Source organism: Mauremys mutica, chromosome 9 (genome assembly GCF_020497125.1).
Source record: "Mauremys mutica isolate MM-2020 ecotype Southern chromosome 9, ASM2049712v1, whole genome shotgun sequence".
Classification (NCBI taxonomy): domain Eukaryota; kingdom Metazoa; phylum Chordata; order Testudines; family Geoemydidae; genus Mauremys; species Mauremys mutica.
Window position 1 is genome coordinate 14,445,542 of NC_059080.1, and position 13,071 is coordinate 14,458,612.

Below are 13,071 nucleotides of genomic sequence, written 5' to 3' on the forward strand. Positions count from 1 at the left end.
TGACAGTATCTTTAAACACTAGAATCACACTCAGTGCGGCGAGATGCTCACACTGAGAGGCACCTGGGAACTGAGAGAGACTGAGGGAAAAGCAGATTCACCTCTCCCATCTCACACTCCGGGGCATATGCTCATTGAGTGGAATGGTGGGTGGAATCGTTTTTTTGCTGAGCGCGTATAGTTGAATTCACGTAAGTTAAATGTGCGTATGATGCGACTCCACTGTAAGGCGCTAGAAAATATTTCAGTACACAACTGAAGTAAGAAACGAAGAATTAAAACTCATTGTCTAGCATTGTTGGTGCTTATGGCCATACTCATGATTAACTTTACTACTGTAAGAAGCCCCATTGATTTTAATGGGACTACTGAATATAGTGAAGTTCAGCACACTCCTAAGTATTTGAAGGTCTGGTCTTTCCACTACAAAATTCCAGGGATTAAAGGATAACTTGTGTATAATTTAACAAGTGGTGAGAACCCACAGCTGGTGAAGATTGGGTCTGTGTGGTGGGGCAAGTGCGCCCCCCCCCCCGTGTGAAAGTGGGCTCAGAGAGGCTGCGCAAAGCAGAAGCCAATCAGGGAGAGCCTGTTAGAGAGACAATCAGGGCTGAGCAGGAGGTGGCCAATCAGGGCAAGGTTCAGCCCTATATAAAGGCTGCCCATAAGAGGAGCAGTCAGTCTCTCCCAGACCTCCAACAGGGAGGCCTAAGGGGTGCAAAGGGTCAGAGAGTAAGAGACCCAAGGAGAGCAGACAGCAAGAGAGGAGGAGGGCAGGGAGGCTGCTGTTAGAGGGTTCCGAGGCTGGGACCCAGAGTAGTGGGCGGGCCTGGGTCCCCCCCTCCTTATATTGCAACTGGCTGTGGGAAGTGGTCATATTGGACTGCACCTACCCCCGAGGGAAGGGGTTAGACTTTGGGAGCAGCTGGCCACAGCGCAGCAGGTGAAAGACTGCTGTTAGCGCCGCCCCCCCCCCCCCCCCGCGAAGATGGTGAGAATGGACATGGGGGCACTGCTGGAGGGCAGTATCCTGAAGGGGACGCCGTGAGCAGAAGGGAGCAACACAGGTCCAGGCACCAATGGAGGGCGAGAGGCAGACGGGACACCACCAGGAGAGGTCTGGCTCTTGGGACTAGAAATCCATTTTCTCATTGTTATGAAAGAACTTGGTCTTGTTTGTCCTTCAGTGAAATAATGTAAAGTCTGTTTGCTGAAGGAAAATTGGGGTTTATTTCTTCACAGTTAAATTTCAAATCCCAGGGTATTGTTTTTATTTTGACATTTTTACATTTATTTATGGTATGCACTTAGGCGCTGGTGTGGTGGGCACTTTTTTAATTAAAAAAAGAAAGGTAAAGCTGCTTATACAAGAGTAACATAATAGGCTGATTTTGAACATGCATCCTTCCAAACTGGAGCAGTAAAAATACATTGTGAGTGTGGCATGGGTTAATCTATGCAGGAAGGCAGCAATCATTGTATGGTAAATACAAACATGATTTGAGGCCTTTTCTTAGATTTTCATTCATATCTTTTGTGAGGCCCTTTACATTCCTGTTACATTTTTTTAATCAGACCTAGTCTCGTAATGTTTGCTTTATTAATAAAAAGAATGTTGTTCTTAGTCTATACACTTGTGCTTTCCAGTTAACTTTTTACTGTTTATTCAGATGACAATTAAGATAGATCCGTAACATGTGTTACTAGAAAATTTCATATGAAGAAAACACAAGGAGTATTATTGTATATCATTTCTTTTGGAATGTTCCTGTGCTTGAAAATGTTATTAACAAAGAAAGAAAAAGAAGTCTTTCTTCCTTATTACTTAATAGGATGAAAATTTTGATCCCACTAATTCCCACAGTTTGCATAGGGGTTGCATAAGGAGTATGTTTGATCTGTTGTTTTTTTGCTTTGTCTATGAAATTAAAAAACATATTTTTTTTTAGGAAATCTGAGAGCTCCACTCTTGAAGAGATGACGTGTAACAGTCCAGAGAACTGTGAAGCTTGTGCCACTCCAGATTCTGACCATGACCAAGAGATGGCTGAAGAGTACTCCAGATTGAGGACTTTTGCCAACTTTCCAAATTGTTGTCCTATTTCAGCATCAACACTAGCACGAGCTGGCTTCTTTTATACAGGAGAGGGAGACAAAGTGAAGTGCTTCAGCTGTCATGCAACTTTTGAAGGGTGGGAGCATGGAGACTCAGCAGTTGGAAGACATAGAAAAATTTCTCCAAAATGCAAATTTATTGCTCGATTTAATTTTTTAAAAAAAGATACGCATCCTATTCTCCAAAACTGTCAATGCAGAGTTGAAAATTGTTCTGGAAATTCAGCCCTCCAGTGCTCTTTTGACAGATCGTCTGATCTCAGTCCAGATTACCTTTTAAGAACTGGGCAGGTTGTGGACATGTCAGATAGCATGTACCCCAGGAACCCTGCTATGTGCAGTGAAGAAGCTAGGTTAAAGTCTTTTCACAACTGGCCAGCCTATGCTCCATTAACACCGAACGAATTAGCCAATGCTGGGCTGTATTACTCAGGTGTTGATGATCAAGTGGAGTGCTTTTGTTGTGGTGGAAAACTGAAAAACTGGGAACCTTTTGATCGAGCTTGGTCAGAACATAAGAGGCATTTTCCTAGGTGCTTTTTTGTCCTGGGCCGTGATGTTGGAAATGTTGGAAGTCTCCCAAATGAATCTAATTTTGCTGAGGTTGGCAGGAGTGGCTTAAACAATGCAGATCACCCAAGAAATCCATCTATGGCAGAATATGAAGCACGGATCAAGACATTTGTGACTTGGAGATACTCAGTTGTTAAAGAGCAACTTGCTGAAGCCGGGTTCTATAGTATAGGTAAGCTAGATGGGGCTTTCACGTCTGTCTGTTTGCAGCAGAATTTGTGCATGACATGATTTTGAACAGAATCTCTATTAATTTAACACTGAATGACTTGCCAAAACAAATCTTTTATTTAAGGCTTTATGTTTGTTCAACACCTGAGTCTTCAAATGCTTTTTAATTCTACGTTCACTTAACTCAAATTAGTTGTCAAGACTAGCTAATACAGTGTGTTCTCCTGGTTTATTATTATAAGATGGCATGCAAAATGTCATTCTTTTTGAATGATCACATAATCTGAAATGTCACATCATTCTCCTTTCTAGCAGCAGAACGTTAAAGAAAGAGAATATCTTAGGTAGTGACCTTTTGACTTTTAAGCCTATTTTAGAATGTATGCCAGTTCAGGTTTTGGCTCTTAAACAATGATTGGCATCATTAAAGAGTTATCTTATCATATTAGAAAGAATTGAACACTGCTCCACAGCTATCCTGACTTGTTCTAAAAAGAGGAATTGTGGTCTTGTGGTTCACACACAGTGCTAGGAGCCAGGAAATCTGGGTTCTATTCCTAGCTCTGCCATTATTTTTTATTTGTGTGAGAGTTGAAATTGTGGTAGCACCCAGAACCTCTAGTCAAGATCAAGGGTCCGTTGTGCTAGCTGCTGTACAAACTCATGGAATATGTGGTCCATGCTCCAAAAAGCTTCCAGTCTTAAAAACTTAGTGTGACTTGGTCAAGCTGCTTAACCTCTCTGCATCATTTTCCCCATCTGTATAATGGGACTAATTACATATTAGTCTTAATTAGGGTGACCAGACAGCAAATGTGAAAAATCAGGATGGGGGTGGGGGGTAATAGGAGCCTATATAAGAGAGAGACCCAAAAATCGGGACCGTCCCAATAAAATCGGGACATCTGGTCACCCTAGGTTTAATTTATCAATATTGGAAAATCACTTTGGAATCCTTGGATGGAAGGTAAATGCAAAGTAGTAGTATTGTTAGTTCAGGAAGAAAGAGGATTAACGAGGATAATTTCTAGTTTGCTTACCATATTTGATTTTCTCTTTTGTGCTCTTAGAGCACTGACTCTCCAATTTGTTTTCTCTTGGTTTCTTCCCATCCTCTCTGGCCCCCAAATAAAACTTTCAGTGTTTTCTTGTACATTCTTGTACAAAATGAATATTCATAACTAGTGGTGACATCTTATTTATATCATCTGTGGAATCCCAAAAAAATCTAGCTGCTCAACAGCCAAATGGGATCTGTATTGGGAAGACATGCGAAATAGGTAGCTTATCCAACCAGCTGGTTAACTGTTAGGAAGGACACAGCTGATGGAATTTACTCTATTGGCTGAGAAGGACTTAATTTCAGTGGGAGAAATCTATCCATATCTCCTCTCATTGCAATACACTTAATATGTAAGCAGCTTCTGATGTAGTCTTTGATTGTAATGTGCACTGTGCTGCTAGAGCTCAGACAATTTAATTTCCTTCCACATCCTCTTAGTCTCTGTCACTGCTGTTCAGAGCCCATTAGTCTTGACTGGTGAAACCAATGACCAAAAAGGCAAATAAGTAAATGTCCTTGTGAATTAGGCTTCTGTTAATTCCATTCTTGTTTAAGGGGAACTGAGACTTAATACAGAGAAGACTGATAAAAACATAGAAGAAATTGTGTCAAATGCTTTTGCCTTAGAAACTTTGTGGTAGTGGTTTTTACAGCCTACTTAACAGTTGAACAGACTAACAAGAAGTTATTGGTAATAGACTTGTAAGCAAATATAGAGATATCAGAAATGCTTCTAATGCCAAATAAAATTGAGTAAAGCAGTATTTATGTAAGCTTGGTCTTGTAATTTTTTTATTAAAGTGGAAATAGTCCAAGAAGCTACTTCATTTTTCTTACCATATGTTATCACAGATTACATTGACATCTAGTTTAAAATAATTCTCTTTATTCTTAGATGCTCATTATTAAATTGACACATTTTTTGTGTTTTTATCAGTAACAAGACTTGCTGAAGCTTTTTTCTCAGTTGTAAGAACAAATATTTGCATATTCAGCCTTTTATTTTACAAGTATACAACATCACACTTATGTGTCCCTTTAGGTAATGGTGATCATGTTTTGTGCTTTCACTGTGGTGGAGGACTGCAAGACTGGCAGCAGAATGAAGACCCTTGGGAGCAACATGCTAAATGGTTTCCAGGGTAAGGTACTTTTTACTATATTGTTGCGCACACTTCCATTTACAGTATGTTGCATCTGCAACAAAGGGAGAATGTATCAGCATGACTTCAAAGGGCTCAGATTGGCTAAGCATTCAGTGGTTTGGATGCTTATCCAAATAATTTGAAATGGTTGAGATGTCCTTCTCACCATCACCTCCGTGTCCTCACTAACTTTGTTGCGGCAAGGCAACTCTCTTACAGCAGCAGCAAGAGTCTTCATAGCTGGCTGTGTTTCTGCTCATCAGTAGGAAGCATGGCTTTCAAGGTGCCCTGTAGTGAGGCCCATTTGCTCCCACTCCACTTGCAGCATATTCTTTATAGAGAAGAGTCTTTGCTTATGTTATAAGCATTATGTGTAGCTGTGATATTATATTGGGAAGCAGCAAAGAATCCTGTGGCACCTTATAGACTAACAGACGTTTTGCAGCATGAGCTTTCGTGGGTGAATACCCACTTCTTCAGATGCATGCTGCAAAACGTCTGTTAGTCTATAAGGTGCCACAGGATTCTTTGCTGCTTCTACAGAACCAGACTAACACGGCTACCCCTCTGATACTATTATATTGGGAGTGAGCTATGTAGAAGTCTCAAGAGAAGACAAACTGCTGTTTATGCAATACAATTACACTTAAAAATAAAGGCCTAAATTTTCAAAAGTGAGTAGCGATTTTGGGTGTCCTAATTTTTTGGTGGGCAACATGACACCTTAAAGGGACCTATTTTTTTCAAAGAGCACATTATTTTTTCTTTCTGAAAATGAAGCCCTCTTAAGGTGTCTTGAAGAATATAAAATATATTTCTCTCTCCAGTCGTCCCTGTCCATGTGCTTGGATATAGTTCCTCCCTTCTGGCAAATAGACCAATGTTCGAGACGTTGATGTGATCCCCCATTTGCTGGCTTCCAGAGTTCACTTGTTTTGATCTCCATTATGAGCATCCTGCTCATTCTGGCTGAGGAGAGACGCCTGACCAAAGGAGAAAGCAGTGTAGGCCTGAACACTGATGTGCAGCAGCCTTTGCAACAGACAGAACAGAGCAGCTCTAGGAGGATGTTTAGCTTCTGCAGCAGCATGTGAAACACTAACATTGTGGTCTCTCAGGCTGTGTCTATGCTATGGACCTTAGAGCGGCAGAGCTGTACTGCTGCAGCTGCGCTGCTGTAAGGTCTCTCATGTAACTGTTCTATGCCGCCAGCATAATTAAACCACCCTCAACGAGCAGCAGTAGCTATGTCAGTGGGAGAGTGTCTCCTGCCGACATAGCGGTGTCCACACTGGTGCTTTTGTCGGTGAAATTTATATCAGTTGGGTGTGGTGTGTGTTCCCCCCCTCCCCCTAACTGACAAAACTTTTGCCAACAAAAGTGCTAGTGTAGCCAGAGCCTCAGTCCCAGGTACCAAAACCCCAAACCTCGCAGTAATACAGCATGGCTGTGTCACGCACACATTCTAGGAAATATGCTCATGCCACCAGAATTTCACACTCCAAGCGGACTCCTTCAGTGGGTTCCTCCTCAGCCTTCTCATGAGGAATTAAAGGACTGGGTGATTAAAAAAAAAAAAAAAAAAGAAAGAAAAAACAAAGAAGAGGGATCCAGATGTTAGTTACCTTGTCTAGTTTCGGTCCTGCCACTTTTGTGTGATGCTGCTTAAGACTTCTAGATCTACGGCAGCCTCAACAGCAACCAGAAAGTCACTAAGGTTTGAAGTAATAGTTAGTCTGTCAAACATCAGAGCGCCTCAGCCTTTTCTTTCATTAGACTAGAGCACCAGGGAATTCAACAGTTCCTGCAAATAGAAAGAACTTCAGGCATCCTCGCCATAAACTATCTAGGCTACAGTTTCTGTGTCTGTTCCCAGGAATAGATTTATACAGCTCAGATCATATTGCTGGGGAGAATGGCCACAGTTTGTCAAGGGAGGATCCTTCAACAAGGATAAATCCTTCTGCGTCTCAGAAAAAACACATACAGAGCTGAACACTACTGCTTCCTTCAACATGCTTGCCCCCAGTCTCCTGGACTTAATTGGAGGAAGACCACGCTGCTGCTTCAGTGAAAAAGCCCATTCAATATCATCAGTGGCAGTACCTGCGGTTATAGAAGAAAATTTAGTTTGACTTTTCAACAATTTCTTTTTCTTACACCAGTCCTGGTTTTAGAAAAGTAATTCATTCCTTAAAGAATTGTTTCCCAATGGAGTCTTTGAGGAGTTAACTCAGGTTGAATTCCTTTATTCATTGGATCTATCTCCATATGTCAGTCTTATGGTCTCCTTCTTGCTTTCTTTGTTTTGCACCCCTGGTTCCCAGACCATTGTTCAAATACATTTTTCCTTTCTGGCTCGTGATGGCTTAGGTGCTTGCGACAGGGTGCAACTCACCATGCTAGCACTTTTTGCTGGTTGTCTTGCGGATCAGCTTCACAGGTTGGTACGCTTGACTCCCGGTGGTGTCTTCCTCGCGTCACTTATGGTCCTGGACCTGTGTTGTTCTAAGGACCATGGCATCCTCTTTAGGACACAGCCATCTGGCTGTGCCACACTCTGTGCTCCCCCTTTCTGGGGGACAATACCACAGTCCAATGGTCCAGCCACTTCCTCAGTGGGGAGTGGGGGGGACGGGACCTAGGCTGACCTACTACTCTGGGTCCCAGCCCGGGGACCTTGTAAATAACAGCCCCATGCTGCGTCCCTTCCAACCTCTCAGTCTGTTTCCCTGGGCCGTTTCCCCACAGCTCCAGTACCGTCTTTGTCCTTGCCTCAGGGCCTCAGTCTGCAACTCCCAGCCTGGAGCTCTTCCCTACTAGCAGCACTGCTTTGTCCAGGGTGCTGGCTTTCTTCTGCCTGCAAGGCAGCCAGTTCTCCCTCCTTGAGCTCCAGGGAGCAACTGAACCTGCTCTTTCCTGCAGCTCTTCTTATATGGGCGTGCCAGGCCCTATTTGGCTGCTCCTTGCAGCCCCTCTCGTGTTCGCTGCTTTCTGTGCAGCCTCCCTAGGGTTCCATTAACAATTTACACGCCAGTGTGGGGTGGAGGCCTCATCACAGGGCTATAAACAATAGCCAGATTGTTCATCATTTGTGTCTAGAATTGACCAACATTGCCCTGGTACCCAGAACTGACAGAGATCAACTGAAGAGCTGATCCACCTTTTAACAAGTGATCTGTCGACGCAGGACTTGATTTGTATTTCATTTTTTACAAACTTTGAAAATGCAGGTCCGTAGAAGAAATGTCTTTTGGTAAAGATCATCACAACTACAATATGCTCTTGCAGGTAGTCCCGATCCAGTTAGGATGCTAGGATTTGGGGGAAGGTTTTCTCACTCTTTTTTTGACAGATGACCCACGAGCTTAATGTTGATATACTGAAATTTCTTCAAAATGATCTGAACATGGTGCATTCATCAGCAGTATCAGCCTACTCAGTACACAAGTTACCTCCTTGGAGTTAATCCATGCACAATTAGATTTAGCAGGGTGGTCAACAAGCCAGACCGCCCATACCATCTGAGAGCCTGAATTACTCTTCTCCCACCTTATTAATTCCCGTGGCCGTCAACACCAAAGGAGGTCCGCTCTCAGCAATAAGAACTGGAAGTGTTTAGACTTTTTTGGGAGGAAGGCATACTCCTTGGCTATGCTTTGATTTTGAATAGCTAATTACCAAGCTCTGATGGCGAAATAAGACTACATAACCTATTTGGAACTGAGTGATTTTTATTGAGCAGCTGCCTGAGTCGCACCACAACCATTTTAAGAAGATGGAAAGAGGGAAAGTTAGTGGCCAAGACTACACTACAGTCTGCCCTCGACACACACCCAACTCAGTGGCAAGGTCCATATCCATGGCTGTGGTGATGCGACATGTGTCATGGCTCCACCTGTCGGGCTTCCTGAAGGAGATACAATCAACCACTGACGACCTTCCCTTTGAGAAAACAAGAGTTCTCCACTGAGAAGACTGATGCCTCTCTTCACACCCTGAAGGATTCTAGGGCCGCTCTCCATTTGCTGGGCATCTACATGCCAGGACAAAAGAGAAAATTCAGTCCACCACCCTAGCACAAACCACTCACATACCAATAACCGGCTCAGCGTTACTGTGAGCCACAGAAAGAGAAATTTTCAAGGCATAAAACATCTGGCCTGCAATCTTCCTCATCCAAGCCGTTCATGTCCAAGCATCAATTTTGACTTGTTGGTTGAGGCATCGATAGACCACTCCCACCAACTGCTACAGCTGACCCACACTATCCATCCATTTGGGTACGAGCTGGCAGCATTCTCCAGCTCTTGGGAGTATATAACATTGTAATGGGTACTCTATTCATTTTACTTCCCTGTCCCCTCCACAACACCCTTCCCCATCCCTCTTCAGGGACCCTTCTCATGAGAGTTTACTATGACAAGAAGTAGATCATCTCCTCTGGTTAGGAGCCATAGAACCAGTACCTCAACATCTACAAGACAAAGGTTTTACTCTTGCTGTTTTCTAATTCCCAAGAGGAAGGGAGGTTGGAGACCTGTACTAGACCTCAGCACGCAACATGTTTGTCAAAGCTCAAAAATTCAAGATGGTCACTCTCGCAACGATCGTTCCAGCGTTGGAACAGGGAGACGGTTTGTTTGTTTGTTTTTTGGCCCTCGACCTTTAGGACGCCTATTTTCATATCTCAATCCTACCGACTCTCAGACTATATTCCTCAGATTCACTCCGGGTTAAGACCACTACCAGTACAGGGTACTCTACTTCGGGCTATCATTGGCCCTGAGAGTCTTTTCCAAGTGCTTGGAGTGGCATAGAAGATACTGAAAAGATGGATAGAACAGTTAAGGAAAATGTCGTCTGTTTATCCATGACTGTGGTTCATTGCTTACAAAAAGGTTAAGAGTTGATATTTAAAAGTTATATTGTATTTCTTTGTTTGCAAAGTTTGTTTTTCTTTTATAAACCAGTGATTGTGACTGCCATGATCAGTGAATGTAAAGTTTTGTGATTCCAGCTGTTAGAAGTCCATGACAAATAAGCATTGTTGATGAAGCACACTTCCTTTCACTATCAGAATGTTTTTAAAATGTTTAAATGACATCTCTGATTTCAGTTACATTTTCAGAGAAAGAACTTCAAGAGCAGAAATATTCTTTGAAATGCAGAATTACCCAAAATCTTTTGAAAATTGTGTGTTCAACTTTGTTTATTTTCCCATGTGTACAATGCTCTTTATAATTTTTAAAATCTTTTGTGACTATAGATGCAAATATCTGCTACAAGAGAAGGGCCAAGAATTTGTAAACAGTGTTCAGTTAACACCTTTACTGAGGGATTCCACAGTAAGTTGTCTTTTTTTCACAATCTGTTTTGGTTTCCCTAGAGAAATAACTTTTAATTACAGATAACATTATATAACTTCAAAATTTTTGTGAAATCAATTTATCATGTAAATACAGAATATATCTAGTGACTGTATATAGGTTTTTTTTACACTGCTTTGATCATCAACAGGAAGTGGAAGGGATTCAATTACAGTGTAGCAATATGATTAGGGCACTACCAAATTCATGGCTGTGAAAAATGCATCACAGACTGTGACATCTGGCTATTGTAGGAAAGGGGCAGGGCTGTTGGCGCCCCAGCCAGGACTTCCTACTATGTGCCGAGCTCCCGCTGCTAGGCCTGGCCAGGTTGGGAAGGGACAGGACTTATTTTCCCCCTGCAGAGGCTGCTCCCGGAGCCACGTCAGAGCCACCTCTGGGAACCTTCCATGGCTGCAAGAAGCCCATGACCTGGGCGTATGGTAATCTACCTCCCCAAATCCTGCAACACTCACTCCTGCGCTGGAAGTGGTGCAGGCTTTAGAGCAGTGGTGGGCAACCTGAGGCCTATCAGAGTAATCCGCTGGCAGACTGTGAGACAGTGTTTACATTGACCATCCACAGGCACGGGTGGCCGCAGTTTGCTGTTCCCGACAAATGGGAACTGCCGGAAGCGGCTCGGGCTGCAGGGATGTCCAGGGAGACGTCAGCTCTATGCAACACCTGTGTCCTTTATTCTATACGTGTTTTCCCACCACCAGTGTCCAACTATATACAATCCTTACAGATTTCTCACAGGCTGGGTCAGTAACCACCTCCTTCTCTGGCTGCCTCCCTCCTTTTAGCTCCTTCCCAGCCTTTGTAGCTCTTGGCTGTCAGGCTAGCAGGTGTTGCCAATTGCCAGGCAGATATAAGACTTTTCAGCCAGCCCCCATCTATCTCCCTTGATTGTGGCAGGGGCTGATTAGGTGTGTTTGCAGCAGCACCCTGCCACAAACACCCAAAGCATGGTGTTCCATTCCTCGCCATCTTGGCTAATAGCCATTGATGGATTTAGTCTCCATGAGCTTTCTAATCTTTTTTATTTTATTTTATTTTTTTTAAACCCAGTTATACTTTTGGCTTTCATAACATCACCTGGCAATGGGTTCTACAAGGATGACTGTTGTGTGAAGAAGTACTTCCTTTTCTTTGTATTAAACTTGCAACCTATTAATTTCATTGTGTGACCCCTAGTTCTTGTGTTATGAGAAGGGGTAAATAACACTTCCTTATGCACTTCGATCAAATCATGAGTGGTGTGAAGGACCTCTAGCATATCACCGCCCCCCCCTCCCCCCGGTTGTCTCTTTTTCAAGCTGAATAGTCCCTCTCTCTTTAATATCCTTAATCTTTTTAAAAAAAATTTGCCCTTATCTGTTGCATTTTCCAATTCTAATGTATCTTTTTTGAGACGGATGACAAGAACTGCACACTATTCAAAAGTGTGGGCATACCATGGATTTATGTAGTGGCATTATGATACTTACTGTCTTATTAGCTATCCCTTTCCTAGTAATTCCTAACATTCTCTTAGCTTTTTTGACTGCTGCTGCACATTGAGCAGATGTTTTCAGAGAACTATCCAGTGACTCCACAATCTTTTTCTTGAGTGGTTACAGCTAATTTAGACCCCATCGTTCTGTATGTATGGTTGGGATAATATTTTCCAATATGCATTACTTCACATTCATCAATACCGATAAATGCCAGTTTGTTGCCCAGTTTTGTGAGATCCCTTTGTAAACTCCTCACAGTCTGCTTTGGATTTAGCTATCTTGAGTAACTTTGTATCATCTGCAAACTTTACCAACTCACTGACCCCTTTTTCAAGATCATTTACGAATGTTGAGGTGATCATATACATATGGCTTATTACAGGATGGTTTGAGATTTGTACATCTTGTTTATGACAGGATGGCTTGGTTCTGCCACCACTGGCTGCTTAGGCAAATTACTTCCGCTCTCTGTGCCTCAGTTTCTTCATGTGTAAAATGGGGATTATGATAGTGACCTCCTTTATAAAGTGCTCTGAGGTTGGTTGATTAAAAGTGCTGTATAAGAACTAGGTATTTATATATGCCCAATACTGTTGAAGGAGATGAATAATAAAAGATTGGATTCCTATTGACTCTCATCTGAGTCATGGCCACACAGTCAGCATACGGCCTTTTTCTTACCCTTTCCTTAACAATGTTTAGAAATGTTTCTTTGGTTGCAGGGGACCTAATCTACGTTTATATTTCTGTTTTAGATAGAAGCTTCTGAGAAGACATCGCTACTTATAGGTACCAGTAAAACAGTTACATTTATGTGTTCTTAGTGTGCCTTTCTCACCAGGTTCTGTTGTTGTGGCTTATGTTTGTGGGGAGAATGAAAGAAATGGCTAATTTTGAAGGTGACCCTGCTATGCTTTATAGAGGAAAAAGGAAGCTAACTCATTAAATTATGCTCTTCTTTTACGTCCTTGCTTCCAAACAATTAAATAACAAGCATAACACATGGATTAACTGCTGAACAGATAATGTAATTTGGGAGCCAGAGTGTAAATGTATCACTTCATTAACCTGAAGGTAAAAAAAATCAGTGAATAAATTCTAACCTCATTAGGGGAAAAAGTGTTTTGCGAGTGGCC

General features: G+C 42.4%; 1 protein-coding gene across 2 annotated transcripts in view; it reads left to right on the plus strand.

The window, feature by feature from the left end:
• The window catches only part of LOC123377380 (X-linked inhibitor of apoptosis), a 43,866-nt gene that overhangs the window by 18,088 nt on the left and 12,707 nt on the right, over positions 1-13,071 (plus strand). For both annotated transcript variants that reach the window (XM_045030223.1, XM_045030224.1), the window contains exons 2-5: positions 1,950-2,860; positions 4,965-5,064; positions 10,337-10,415; positions 12,691-12,724. In XM_045030223.1, the coding sequence (XP_044886158.1) occupies positions 1,978-2,860; positions 4,965-5,064; positions 10,337-10,415; positions 12,691-12,724 (1,096 nt within the window). In that variant the 5' untranslated portion in view covers positions 1,950-1,977. The remainder of the gene's footprint in view (positions 1-1,949; positions 2,861-4,964; positions 5,065-10,336; positions 10,416-12,690; positions 12,725-13,071) is intronic.